The 14,516-nt window shown below is 50.9% G+C and overlaps 1 protein-coding gene across 1 annotated transcript in view; it reads left to right on the top strand.

Moving 5' to 3' along the window:
- Nucleotides 1-1,537: 1,537 nt before the first annotated feature.
- Nucleotides 1,538-14,516, top strand: part of Pkn1 (protein kinase N1) — a 29,934-nt gene continuing 16,955 nt past the window's right edge. The window contains exons 1-4 of the mRNA XM_029532719.1: nucleotides 1,538-1,731; nucleotides 8,199-8,499; nucleotides 10,970-11,121; nucleotides 11,234-11,387. Of these exons, the coding sequence (XP_029388579.1) occupies nucleotides 1,711-1,731; nucleotides 8,199-8,499; nucleotides 10,970-11,121; nucleotides 11,234-11,387 (628 nt within the window). The 5' untranslated portion in view covers nucleotides 1,538-1,710. The remainder of the gene's footprint in view (nucleotides 1,732-8,198; nucleotides 8,500-10,969; nucleotides 11,122-11,233; nucleotides 11,388-14,516) is intronic.

Here is a 14,516-nt window from a genome sequence, read left to right as displayed (position 1 = left end):
TATTTAACTCACTCCACTGACATTTGAGCTATCATGAGGATGTCAACTTGCTGAAGCAGTGAGTGGCGAGTGAGCAAGGGTGGCAGGTGACACAGGACCATCTGGTGGGCTCCTCCTGGAAATGTCTAGATTTTAGGCCCCGTTGGCATGCGGTTTGGGAAAGAGACTGTAAGGAGGAGGAGGCTGGGGGACAAGGAAATAAGCCTCTACTGTAGTCCTGGTAGTTCAGTGATGGAGTGTTGGGGGCCTGTTCAGGGCTGAGGAAGGTGAGTTTGGGTGCCCCCTCCCCAAATGATAGGGTGCAGAAGAAAAGCCATCCTGTAAGTCATCCACTGGCCACCACACATTTGCCTTGGCATGTATGGTACATGCATGTGAACACACTCAATAGATGGTATAAAGATTAAACTAGGAGTTGAAGAGATGGCTCAACACTGGGAGCAAGACTACCCTTGTAGAAAACTCAAGTCTGGTCCCAGCACCCAGGTGGTGCAGCCCACAAACAGTTTATAATTTCATTTTAGGGGATCCCATATCTTCTTCTGACTTCCAGAGGCACCCCCACACATGTGCATAACTCACACAAAGAAACACATATATACACATGCAAGAAATCAAATATGAGTCTTTTCTAACAAATAGTATAAAACTTGTGTTTTGGACAGTAATTAAAATCATTATCTCCCCTACCTTGTAGGGCTTTTAAGGAGATGTTTTAATTCTCCTCAACCAGCAAAACGTAAAACTCTTGTTTACACAAAGGCCCCCCTGCTCCATTCTAGGAAATTGATCACTTGGAGCAGTGACCCCTTTCCCCTTCAATTTCCTCTGCGCCAATTTTCTCAGACTAGCCAATTGAATAAGACTGTGAGGTCACCTGAGTTAGAATAGAAACCATATGCACTTCCTGTCTTCTCTTCGCTTTTCCGCAGCGCACTATCTTGACGAAGAGTAAAGTTTGCCTTGTTCAGACATTTCATTTTGAAGGGTGGTCCCTTTCTTTGCCACCCCGGATCTTATTTCTAACACACATGAACCAAAATAGAGTCTTCAAAACAATGAGCTAAAAGTGACAACTGCTGGCGAGTATTGTGCACTTGGGGTCTATACACTTGCCCTACCCTTCCTCATTAAGTTTTACAGACATCCTAGTCCTGAGGGGTACTGTGATCGCCCCCCCCCCCCCAAGGTCCAGGACACTGGGATTTGAAGTCAGGCTCTCCCCGTGCTTGCCTGCGTGGAAATGGGAGGGAGGATGCCTCTTTGCCGCTGGGCCGTGTGGGTGTCGGGGGTGGTAGTGGACGGTGACCAATGCATTCAGAGGGGTCGGAGGCGGGGGACAAGGCCTCTGAGGCTCGCGGTCGCTGAAGCGCGCTCAGAGTCCCCCCCCACGTTACGAGGAGCGCTCGTCGCACCGCACAGCCAACAGGGACCCCACTCCCCGCTGCAAGCCCCGGGGGCCGCCGGGAGCCCCGCCCCCGCCCCGCCTCCTCCCCAGGCGCGGACCTCAGCGCTCACGTGACCCACCCTGCAGCCGCTGGGGCCGGAGGGCGCAGCTCGGCGGAGGCCTGGCCAGGCCGGGCCGAGCGCAGCAGGCCGGAGCGCGCCGCGCGCCTGGGAGGGTCTGGGCGCCGCGCCTCCCGCCGCCCCCGCCCGCGCGCTCGCAAGCCCTTCCTCGGCGCTGGGACCCCTGGCGGGCGGCCGGAGGACATGGCCGGCGACGCCGTGCAGGTAGGCGACTTGTCCGCACCCGCGGGGCGGCCAGACGGCGCGGAGGACCCCAGGCACGGGTAGAGTCCCGGACGAGGTCCCCATCGGGAGCCCGCGCGGGCCCTTGTAGCAGGTGGAGGCGTCGACCGGGTCGGAGGAAGGGGTGCTGTTCGGGATTCTACCACGGCATCCCCTCCTTCGGCCCTCCCCGAGAGTCAGCGTGTGTAGCGGGGTCCCCACTTCGGTGTCCGAGGCTAGCTGCCGATCCCGGTGCCTGTTGTCCCCACGTCCTGCTCTGGGTCCTGCAGCGTTCGGTTTCTGGCAGGTGCCGCTTCACCTGGAGCAGGTGCCTGGCACCCTGCCGCGGACCGGAGGAGTGCCCGGCCCGATCCCCTCCCCCGCATAACAAAGCCCGGGCCACCCCCGCCTGCAGACGTCTTTACGATGGTCTTGACGCCACCCAGATGGGCACCTGTTGGAGGAAGTGTCTAAGTCACTTCACTAGGCCTGAGGCCGGGTTCCTCCTTCCGCCTCGGTCCCCATAACTACCCTTCAGGCTGACAGATGGAGCTGTAACCCAGGTGGGGCGTGTCCTGTCACAGAGACAGGAAGGATTTTATGTCTGGAAGGTGACAGGGCTGGGTCTCTACTCCCTCGCAACAGACACCTGTGACTGGCATCTGCCAGCCACATGGCCTTCCCTGTGTGACCTGTTGGGAGTTACTGAAGCAGGGTCAGGGTCGGGGTGACTGACTTCCCACTCTCTAATTCAATGGCCCAAATCTGAGACCTTTGTATCTCTGTGGCTCCATTAATTCTTCACCATGCAGTTCATTGTCCTGTGTAACTGGTTCTCATCTCCTTCTACACCTGCCCCCATGTCTCCCCTGTACCCTCCTGTACCCGTCTTCCCCAGTCCTGCTGATGGCCTGCCGGCCTTGCCGAGGAGCTGGGCGTATCTGGTGCTGCCGATCTCACAAGGTCAGACCTCCAGGCTGATGCACCGGTGCCGGCTCCCCTTCAAGCCCACTGAGGGCTGTGCAGGGCTCTCCCAGTACATGCATGTGCTTGGTGTGTCCCACGTAGGATGCACATGGAGGCTGTGATTCCCAGAATGAGGCTGGACCTACTACATCTTGGTCCCCTTCCCGTCTTCTCCCTTATGTTCATTCCCGCTTGGACTTGCTGCCTGGTTCCACCGTCTCCGCGCCTGTCAGTTCTGTGTCTGGCAAACGGATGTCCTGTCTAGATTCTGGAAACGCCCCAGGCATTGAAATCTCAGGAAGTGGGGTTTTGGGTTCCTAGCCACTTTGCCAAGAGGGTTTCCCCAAGGTGACAGTTCTCGGTCTGCTGTCTGCAGATCTGTAATGGCAGGTGGAGAAGCTGACGTTCGTTCTAATTCCTCAAGACCAGGCCAGGCATTTGCCCTGCTGCCCTCAAGTGACTCCTTGTCCCTGGGCAGAAGTGAGTCACCAGGGGGAGGAGGACCCAGGAGGCCCTGCCTCCCTGCCTGCATGCTTTTCACATTCCCAGACCTTCTCTGCTGGAGGTGGGGCCAAGGACCTTCACCTCTCCTCTTTGCTTGAGCTGGCCCTGCTCCTGGCTGTGTACCTGCTTTGCCTGCTGGGGTTGGGGCACTGGTGGGCGACAGTGGGTGGGGCCTGGTCGTGCCAGAGTGTTGCTCAGTGAGGCCGGGTTTAAATGCCAATGCTGCCTTCCCTAATGAGTTCTTGGGTCAAACACTTTTACCTTACAGAGTCTTGTTTCTGTTTTGGAGGAGGCAGTGGGGTTAGGAATGGTTATGAGGGCCTGCTGGTGGTGGCGCACACCTTTGATTCCAGCACTTGGGAAGCAGAGGCAGGGGGGACTCTGAGTTTGAGGTCAGCCTGATCTATATAGAGTTCCAGGACAGCCAGGGCAACTCAGAAACCCTGGGGGGGGGGGTGAGGGTGGAGATGATGCAGAGAGGTGGAGCCACAGCCAGTTCTGTGCTTCTGGGACATCCTTACTTTGAACATGGAGCTTGGCAGTCTAGGCTGGGAACCCACACTCCTTCCCAAGGCCCCAGCAATGGCCTTTGTGTGTGGGTCATTGTGTAGTGGGGGCTGTTCTGTGTACCTTGGAATGCTGACACTGGACAGGTGTCCCCTGTATACTTTGGTTGTAATGACAACAAGAATGACCCCAGACATTGACATGTGTTTCTAAAGGCAATGAGAAGACGACCCCACCTTCACTGAGAGTACAGCTATGGCTCTTTGAGCCTCGGTTTCCCCCATGGCGACTACTGCTCAGCTAGACAGTGAGGAGATGACAGGGTCCCAGGGTCTGTGCTCTTGGTCCTCAGCAGCCTCGTCTACCCTTCAGAAGGGCTTAAGAGCCTAGGCGACCAGCCGGGCGTGGTGGCGCACGCCTTTAATCCCAGCACTCGGGAGGCAGAGGCAGGCGAATTTCTGAGTTCGAGGCCAGCCTGGTCTACAGAGTGAGTTCCAGGACAGCCAGGGCTACACAGAGAAACCCTGTCTTGAAAAACCAAAAAAAAAAAAAAAAAGAGCCTAGGCGAACATTGCTCATGGTGATGGTGGCTCACTGCCGCAAGGTGTGCTGGACGTTGGGTTCTTCCCAGCTAGTGTGAATCTTGGCTCTGTCTCTTGCTGCCTGTGGGGCCTGGAGCATGGGGCCTCAGCTAGTTTGTTTTTCTGTCCATCTGTTCTTTCTTTCTTTCTTTCTTTCTTTCTTTCTTTCTTTCTTTCTTTCTTTCTTTCTTTCTTTCTTTCTTTCTTTCTCTTATGTATCCATCTCTAGCCTCTGCATCTTGCTGTGCTAGGTACAAAGGTGCCTGGCAAGGTGGAAGCAGGAGGATCAGATGTTCAAGGCCAGCCTTCACTGGGTATTGAATAGTATCTGTACCATGGAAGGACACTCTGACCTGGGTGAGGCTGGAGCAGGTGCTGTTTTGTTACTGTTGAGGTACAGAGCTTGTACATGCTTACCAAGCTTCACCCTCTGCCTGCTGCTGCTGTTAGCACCACTACCATTACTTTTATTTATTTTTTATTTTTAATTATATATATTGGGGGTATGTACATATGCTCACAGAAACCAGAGAGGTCAGATCTACCCAGAACTGAAGTTACAGACATCTGTGAGCCATTTGTCATGTGTACTTGGATCTAAACTTGGGTCCTCTGGAAGAGCAGTGTGAGCCCCTAACTGCTGAACCCTCTCTCCAGCACCACTGCTACTATTTTAAAATATGATATATTATTTTTTAGAGCAGTTTTAGCATCATGGCAAAATCCAGTGGGAAATAGAACCTCATATGTATCTTTTTTTTTTCTTCTTCGAGACAGGGTTTCTCTGTATAGCCCTGGCAGTCCCAGAACACACTTTGTAGACCAGGCTGGCCTCGAACTCAGAAATCCGCCTGCCTCTGCCTCCCGAGTGCTGGGATTAAAGGCGTGCGCCACCAGGCCCGGCTCCTCATATGTACCTTGACCCTGATGTAAACAGCCTTGTGACTGCTATCTCTGACACTTGAGATTTAGTAGATATTTGGCAAATAGTTGTGGGTTGCTGTTTGGGACCCCTCGGGTTGTTTCTTCCTGGTGTTGGCATCAGGGAGCGATTACTAACCCAGGTGGGCTCCCTAGGCCTCTGCTGTGAGCAGCCAGGGTGGACATCTGGGTAGGAGGAAGCAGGAAGTTGATGCTGCCTGTGTACCGGAAGCATGCGTGCAGCATGTGTGTGTGTGTGTGCACACACGCGTGCTCTCTCTCTCTCTCTCTCTCTCTCTCTCTCTCTCTCTCTTCTACAGAACTTGCTGTTCTGATCCTTAGGGGCAGTTGGGGACAAGGAACAAGTGGGAGGGTCTCTCAGTAGTGACATGAACAGGCAGTAGCAGGGCTGAGGGCCTGAAGGACCTGAGGGCCTGAGGTGATGCATCTAAAAAGAAGTGTGAGCATGTACAAGCCCTTTACCACACACACACACACACACACACACACACACACGCACACATGCACGCACACACAGTTGCACATAGGCATGCACATGTGTATGAGCTTGTGGGCTATGGCCACTTGGCAGGTGGAGGGTGTGTGAGTAGCTTCCAAGGGACTCAAACTAGCACCCAAAGCTGTTTATCAGGGTGTGTGCAAGCAGGTGTGGGAGTGTGCACATTTATGAAGCTGTGTCCCACCTCCATGCTGATACTGTTGGGAGTGCAGTATGTGTGAGACTACTCCGCATTCCTGAGCCTGGGTCCCAGACATATACCTGCAGGCAACTGTGTGTGAATTATCATTCTGTGCACACACTGAGCCAGGCACAGACCTGCAGAGCTAGACGCACACACCTTTGGGAACCTATGTTACCCACACACTCGTGCAGGTGGGAACTGGTCTAGTCTGCTTTCTGTCACTGTAATAAAAGACTGACCAAAAGCAACTTGGGAGCCGGGCGTGGTGGCGCATGCCTTTAATCCCAGCACTCGGGAGGCAGAGGCAGGCGGATTTCTGAGTTCGAGGCCAGCCTGGTCTACAAAGTGAGTTCCAGGACAGCCAGGGCTATACAGAGAAACCCTGTCTCGAAAAATCAAAAAAAAAAAAAAAAAAAAAAAAAAAGCAACTTGGGGAGGAAAGGGTTGGTTTGGTTTTATAAATTATAGTCTATTATGGAATGAAGTCAGGGCTGGAGCTCAAGACAGAAGCTTAAAGCAAAACCACAGAGGAACACTGCTCACTGGCTCACTTCCTCTGGCTCGCTCAGCTCCTTTCTTAGACACCCCAGGCCCACCTGCCCAGGATGGCACTGCCCACAGGGAGCAATGAAGAAAATATCCCATAGACACACCCACAGGCCAGTCTGACAGAGGCAATTCCTCAGTTGAGGTGTGCAAATCTCACACTTGTAGAGTTGGAACTGTGACCACACCTACAAGACTGTGGTCCACACACATGCTGTGTACCACATAAGACCCTGCCTGCTACATAATAAACTGTGGATGCGGATGTCCAGGGTGTCAGGTAGTGAGGGCTTTCTCCCTGGCTTTCGTCCAGAGAAGCAGGCATGGCCATTTAGGGGGCGATGTGGGAAGAACCTCTTACATGGCACACACCCTTAATCCCAATACCTGGGATATAGAAGCAGGTGGATATCTATGAGCTCTGAGCTACCCTGGTCTGCATAGTGAATTCCAGGTCAGCCAGAACTATGTCGAGAGACCCTGACTCAAAAACAAAACAGAACAACTCCCATCCCCAAACAAAACAACAAAAAAACTTGCCCTAGAGCTGGCCTGGCGCAGAGGATGCTGGGAACTGGGAGGAAAGAGGAAGTGGCAGTCCAGAGGCCTGGCAGGGCTGAGGTTCAGGAAGAGGGTGTGGCTCTCAGAACAGACCTATGACCCAGATGGCAGCTGATCCCCCTTTGGATTTGGAGCTGGAGGTAGGGTCTGAGATGTCCACAGCATGGCGGGAGGAGACCCCACGCGGCAGAAAGGGAGGCTCTGTTCTGGTGACTCTCGATTAGAGACGAAGCATAGGAAGGAGGAAGGGAACTGGTGACAGCTCTCCAGGTGGGGGTGATACTTGGGTGCTGTGTCAGCGCTCAGTGTTGAGAGAGGTGGGAGGAGATGAGCCCTGCTCGTTGGAGTACCAGATATAGAAGATGAGAAAGCAAGGCCAGCTCTTGGGACCTTCTAGTTTGGGAATGCAGATGAGAGACGTCTGGATGTGTTTCTAAGGACAGCAAACAAAACAGTGGCCTGCCCTTGGGACTTCCTGGTTAGGAATGCAGGACACCAGAAGAGAAAGGGGGTCATCTGACCCTTCTGGAAGAACCCCATTGCATAGGTGACAAATTAAGGGAGACAGAGCACACCTGTGGGGACCCTGGTGTGTACACGGGGAAGGGAGAAGCCTTGTGCTTGGCCTGGTCTTCACCCTCCGGTTTACTTATTGATATTATTTTCTTGTTATGGGTATGTGTCTGTGGGGTTATGAACATATGCATACCAGTGCCTGCAGAGGCTATAGGCATTGTGTCCCCCCCCCCCCCGGATTTGGAATTAGAGGCTGGAAACTGAATTCAGTTCCTCTGCAAGAGCACTATATGTTATTAGCTGCTGAGCCATTTCTCCAACCCTTGACTTATTTATTTATTTATTTATTTATTCATTCATTCATTCATTCATGCATCTATGTGTGTGGGAGGGGTGTCAGAGGACCATCTTTAGGATTTGATCATCACCTTCCACTATGTAGGTTCCTAGGGGATGGATGAACTTAGACAGGCTTGGCAGCAAGAGTCTTTACCCCCTAAACCATCTCTCTGGCCAAGACATCCCATTTATGAGGGTCAGGCCTCTGTCCTTGGGATTTTGGGGTGGAGTAGGGTAGGGTGGTGGTGGGTCAGGTGATCTGTGTTCTGGTGAGGCCACCTGCCCTCTAGCGTCTGACTTTCTGTGTGTGGTCCCTCCCCTACAGAGTGAGCCTCGCAGCTGGTCTCTGCTGGAGCAGCTGGGTCTGGCTGGGGCTGACCTGGCAGCCCCCGGGGTACAGCAACAGTTGGAGCTAGAGCGAGAGCGACTGAAGCGGGAGATCCGGAAGGAGCTGAAGCTGAAGGAGGGCGCTGAGAACCTGAGGCGAGCCACCACTGACCTGGGCCGCAGCCTGGCCCCTGTGGAGCTGCTGCTGCGGGGCTCTGCTCGACGCCTAGACTTGCTGCATCAGCAGCTGCAGGAGCTGCATGCACATGTGGTGCTGCCTGACCCTGCAGCGGGGAGCGGTGAGTGAAGCCTGGGAGCTGCATTCCATCAGGACACTGTCCTGGGCTCACAGAAGCCACAGGAGAGGCCAGGCTTATAAGGCCACTAGCACCTGGATGGACACAGTCACACCTGTTTCCCAGACCCCACTCAGCCGTCTTTGGCATGAGGAGTATCTAGACAGACACACCAGCATCCAGGTAACACCAGAGACCCACACAGTGTCACCAGATACCTAAGGACACTGTTGCAGCTATTCCCAGACAACATCTGAGTAACATGCTATCACATGAGAATCCAGAAGCTCACAGTCACACTAACAAACACCAAAATACTGCACATCTGTCACCCCCACGGCTCCCTAGATCATTCCAGTACATCAGCAGCTGTAGACTTTTTCCTGTTGTTTTTGCTTAATTTGTGTGTGTGTGTGTTTTATATATTTATGCTCTTCTCATTTTTGTTTTCTTTTTTATGTTTTTTAAGACAAAATTTTTCTAAGCTGCCAGGGCAGGGGTATGCTTCAGTCTCCTGAGTGGCAGAGATTATAGACCTGAACCTAGTTTTTAATTTGACGGTCGTGGCACGTGCCTTTAATCCCAGCACTCCTGAGGCAGAGGCAGGCAGGTCTCTGAGTTCAAGGCCAGCCACTGTGGAGTGAGTTCCAGGACAGCCAGGGCTACACAGAGAAACCCTGTTTTTCCTTTTTTTTTTTTAATTTATTTTAACACCATTGCTGTCTTCAGACACACCAGAAGGGGACATCAGATCCCATTACAGATGGTTGTGAGCCACCATGTGGTTGCTGGGAATTGAACTCAGGACCTCTGGAAGAATAGTCAATGCTCTTAACCTCTGAGCCATCTCTCCAGCCCCCGAAACCCTGTTTTTTTTTTCTTTGTTTTTTTTTCTTTCTTTTTTTTTTTTTTTTTTTAATATTTATTTATTTATTTAATGCAAGTACACTGTAGCTGTCTTCAGACACTCCAGAAGAGGGAGTCAGATTTCTTTATGGATGGTTGTGAGCCACCATGTAGTTGCTGGGATTTGAACTCAGGACCTTCGGAAGAGCAGTCGGTGGCGCTCTTAACCGCTGAGCCATCTCACCAACCCCCGAAACCCTGTTTTTAAAAACACAAAATTTGTTTTTGATTGTGGTTAAAGTAAAACCCCACAGGTTGAAGAGCTGTGCTAGTAAAAGCTTTAGCTAGGAAAGTGTTTGCTGTATAAGCATTAAGATGCAAATTTGGATTCCAAGCACCCAAGTAAAAGTAATCCTAGCATGGGGGTGGGGTGGGGGGGGTGGGGGGGGGGGGGGGTGGTAGGGGGTGCGGCTCCCTGAGCTCACTGCTCAGTCACACAAGGCAAATCAGAGAGCTTCAGGCTCAGTGAGAGGCCTTGTTTCAGGAAGGAAGGAAGGAAGGAAGGAAGGAAGGAAGGAAGGAAGGAAGGAAGGAAAGAAAGTAGAGGACAACTGAGTCACTTACCCAATGTCCTTCTGGCTTCCGTGCACACATGCACACATGTGTACTTGTACATAAAGAAAACCCACAACACAATTTATCGTTGCCAGAGTTCAGTCACTTTATGTGTGTTCATGCAGTAACAAAGCAACGGTTCCTTCATCTTGTACCTAAGATGTTCATGGTCACAGGAACACCGGAAGATACCCAGAGAGTTTATACTGTCACACAGCTGCCCAGATAAGTACAGTCAGTTATGCCACCTGGGCAACACAGCAAACCCGATTACATGATTCCAGAGATAGGAGCACAGTCTCCTCCGAACGGCATCCAAGGCTTGCGTCCCGTCACACCTAGAGAGACACACCAACTAACCCACAATGACATTAGAGCTCTCCCACTAGGTCACACCTACATCAGAGGTATCCTACCACTGTCCCATCCACAGCAGACTCTACGTACAGCCAACAGGCTCAGCCCCTCTGCATATGGCTGTGTCAGCTGTTGGGGTCCAGTGGTGCTGGAGTTTAGCCAAGAGTCTCATAAGCCCCTCCTGCAGTTCCCCACCACTGCATCTCTCCTGAGTCACAGACCTCACTTCTGACAACGGCAACAGCCAAGTCTCAAAACAACCCTAGAAGCCCCTAGAGATCAGAACTGAGCTGTACCAGCAAGAAGCAGTGTCATCGTAAGCTCACACATATACACTGCTACACCCACATCTAGGGTTCTACCACCAGTGGCCTACAGACACAGTCTCACTCACACCAGTGGGCTTACACACCCTAAGGCAGATGGGGACATTTTTTTCCAGCTAACCCTGAAGACCTGCATACCTGGTCACTAACTCACTCTCCCTCCTGCTGAGGCCCAGTCTGTCACCGAGAGCCATACGTCTCCTGCCCGTGTAATGGCCCCTAGGCTCCTTTTCTGGACGAAGGTTTCCTACTGGCTGGGACAAAGTCTCCCAGGTCTCCTGGGTACACTGAAGTGACCACTGTGTGATCCTCCTCTCTTGTTTCCTCAGATGCTTCCCAATCCCTTGCAGAGGCCAGCCCTATCTGCTCGTCCACCAACCTGAGCCGAGTGGCTGGCCTGGAGAAGCAGCTGGCCATTGAGCTCAAGGTCAAACAGGGGGCAGAAAACATGATCCAGACCTATAGCAATGGCAGCAGCAAGGTGAGACCACAGTGCTCCAGAACCTCTCATCACTGTGACTGACGGGAGGCTGTGTCCCTCCTGTGTGCTTCCTGCCTGATTGCTCTACTCTAGACATCTTCTGTTATTGCAGTACATGGCCATTTGTCTGTGGCTCTGCAGACACTTGCACAGAGATGTTCAGAGAGGTGAGGACGATGTAGCTCCAGCTGGTTCAAACTGGGCTACGAGTCCTCAGTCCAGTGGAAGTCCAGACTTTGTAGTTGAGAGCACTGAGGCTCAGAGAAGTGAGAGAACAAGGCTGAGGTCAAAAGCTAAACTGGAGTGACAACTTTGGAATTTTTGTTTTTTTACAAATTCAGAAATAAGAATGTATTTTCATTTTAATCCCAGGTGTGGGCTATGGGCTGCTTCAGACCATCCATAGCAGCTGACTATGATTTGCCTCGTGCTCTAGCAGAGGCATGGTTTTGCCGGCTGCAGATTGTTTCTGCAGTTGTGCAGCACTTGAAATTCTGGGAACTTCTCAGAGGGTATATAAATGCTACCGTCCTGCTAGGTAGGTGTGGCTGGTGGTCATTCCGGGGTGGTGGTGGTTGCTGTTTGTTAGTAGTTGTGCTCAAAGAAGAAAAGAGAAGAAAGAAATAAGCCTCAGGGATTCCCCTCCCTCCCTCTCCCCCTGTCCTTTCTCTCCTATCTAGTGATAGGTGGTGAAACCAGGGGGATAATGGTTGGGAAAAAGAAGAAGCCACAAAGTAGCAAAAGACAGGCTATAAGTGGTGCCCAAACATGGAAAGTTAAGGATAAAAATGGGAAATTAGAGAAAACAAGCAGGGAATGGAGGAATGGATTTTGTTTTTTCAAGACACCAGCAAAAATTTATTGTGGCTGTTGCCACTGGATGTTTCCTGCTTTGCTCCCAGAGGGGTTTTTTTCTTTTTTCTTTTTTTCTTTTTTATATATTTTGCTTTGAAAAAGGTTGAAGGACTGGCTGGGCAGCTGGAAAAGTTGCTAGTGGAAATGGAGGGGCCTGAGAAACAAACATGACTGGAATGGGGAAAGGAAAGGGGCCACTCTGCTCTCTCTTCTGAAGGGTTGGAGTTGGCCATGCATGGAGAGGTTGCGGATAGAGGTGGTGAGCACCAGGAAGGAGAGAATGAAAAGGCTCTGTCCTGAGAGCAGGAGCTTCCACAGGAGGGAAGATGGAAGAAACTGCCCGAGGGCAGGCAGGGCAGGGACCGGCTGAGAAAGTGCCAGGACACGCTGATGAACTGGGTTAGAGAAGAGGATAACCTTAAACCAGCTGCACCCCCAGAGCTGGAGGGGTGGCAGCCTGGCCTTAGGAGATCAGCATCAGTTAGCTGTACAGCATGTGTCTGCTGACATCGTGGAACAGGGTTCTGGGGACATAGGATGGCATCCTCGAGGCACGATAGAGCTACGGCCTTTTAAAGGGCTGTGACTTCTTATGAATGCACTCGCTTTATATGAAACAAATCTTAACTGTGCTACAGAAAAAGAAACAAAAAAATAAAAATAAAAAATAGAAAAAAGAAACAAGAACTGTGCTACTCAAAATAGAATTATTCTCCAAGACTAGAGGGATTGGTGACAGCTTAGACACCAGTCTGCAGTTGCCATGGTTAACATGGTGGGGTGAAGAAGCTGCAAATACTGGAACACGAAATAGAACGAGGGGATGAATACAATAAAAGACGAGGTATTGGGTGAAGGGCGGTACTCTGATATACAAGGACAGATTCAATCTGATGATGTTGCTATAGAACATTGTCACTTAGTGGCCTTAAGAGCTTGGGACAAAGCTGAGGAGCCCAGGAGAAAGTCCACCTCATTTACAAAGATTACACAAGGTTCTGGAGAGGCCTTCACTGACTTTTTTATTTTTATTTTTTTTTACAAAAATTAGTCTCAGCTGTGAACAAAGCCATATCAGACTATCAAGCAAGACAGGTGTCGATAGAGGACTTGGTTATGAAAATGTGAATAACAAATGTAAAAGAGTTATTAGATCATTAAAGGTTTAAGCAGTGCCTATAGACGATTGGATAAGGGATATGACCAATATTGGATCTAACATGTGCCGTGCTAATCTAGTAGGTCAGGTTTAGCTATAGGTGTCCAGTATCAAAATGCCTGGCACTTCAATTACAGGAAATTCGGTCATTTGCAAAGAGACTGTGACTAAGTCGCTAAAAGTCTTACATCTCAAAATGCTTGGTGCTTAAATTGTGGGAAATATTGTCATTTGAAAAAAAAAAAAAAAACTGAACGAGGCATCTGTATAGGGAATGTTTTTTCTAAATATGAACCAGAAGGAAGGCCCAGCCTTTCAGGAGTGTGCAGGCGGTGTGGCAAGAATTGCCGTTGGGGGCTGGAGCAATGGCTCAGTGATTAAGAGCACCGACTGCTCTTCCGAAGGTCCTGAGTTCAAATCCTAGCAACCACAGGGTGGCTCACAACCATTCATAACAAGATCTGACTCCCTCTTCTGGGGTGTCTGAAGACAGCTGCCGTGTACTTACATAAAATAATAAATAAATAAAATCTTTAAAAAAAAAAAAAAAAAAAAAGAATTGCCGTTGGACTGATGAGTGTAGGACCAAGAGAGTTACCCAGGGCACTGTCCAGAATGGGCCTGGGCCTAGCTTGAGGCCACACAGAAAAAAGTAGGAACAGTTTGCTTCTTGTTAGCCAGGAAATAACAAGCAGGCAGAAAAACCTCAGCACTCAGCGAGAGAGAGTCACTGGGTTATAGGAAAACCCGTGGAATTAAATCAACCGATATACTATAAGATCGTGTGAACATCAGCGGAAGCCAGTGAGAGCTTTGCTTGGAGGATGCACATGCGTTTATATGTCCACAGGAAAGCAAAAGCTGGGGGTCCCATCAGAACTGATCAAGATAGGAACCGAGTAGGAGAGGGCTCCTGGAAACCCTGGCCACTGACCCGAAAAGCACTTATTTCACTGAAGATGTCTCTGTTTATAATCTCCCGCTACACACAGCTAGTGGCTTAAAACAAGGGAGAAATGTAGTGACAGCTTTGGAGTTTCGGTTTCTTTAAAAACAGAAATATTATAGTCCCAAGTGTGAGATATGGGGCTGCTTCAGATTGTCTACAGCAGCTGACTATGATTTGCCTCCTGCTCTAGCAGGGGCACAGTTTTGCCAGCTGCAGATAGTTATTGCAATTGTGTGACATTTGGAGTTCTGGGGACTTTTCAGAGGGTATAAGTCAGCAGGGCCCCACTTGGCAGGGTTGGCGGTTGGTGGTCATTCAGGGGCTCGGTTGCAGTTTGTTAGTAGTCGTGCTCAAAGAAGAAAGGAGAGAGAAATTGGACCCAAGGATCCCTCTCCCTCTCCCTCTCCCTCTCCCTCTCCCTCTCCCTCTCCC

This window comes from Mus pahari, chromosome 20, assembly GCF_900095145.1.
Source record: "Mus pahari chromosome 20, PAHARI_EIJ_v1.1, whole genome shotgun sequence".
Taxonomy (NCBI): Eukaryota; Metazoa; Chordata; class Mammalia; order Rodentia; family Muridae; genus Mus; species Mus pahari.
Note: the sequence above shows the minus strand (reverse complement) of the source record. Positions and strands in the feature narration are given on the sequence as shown.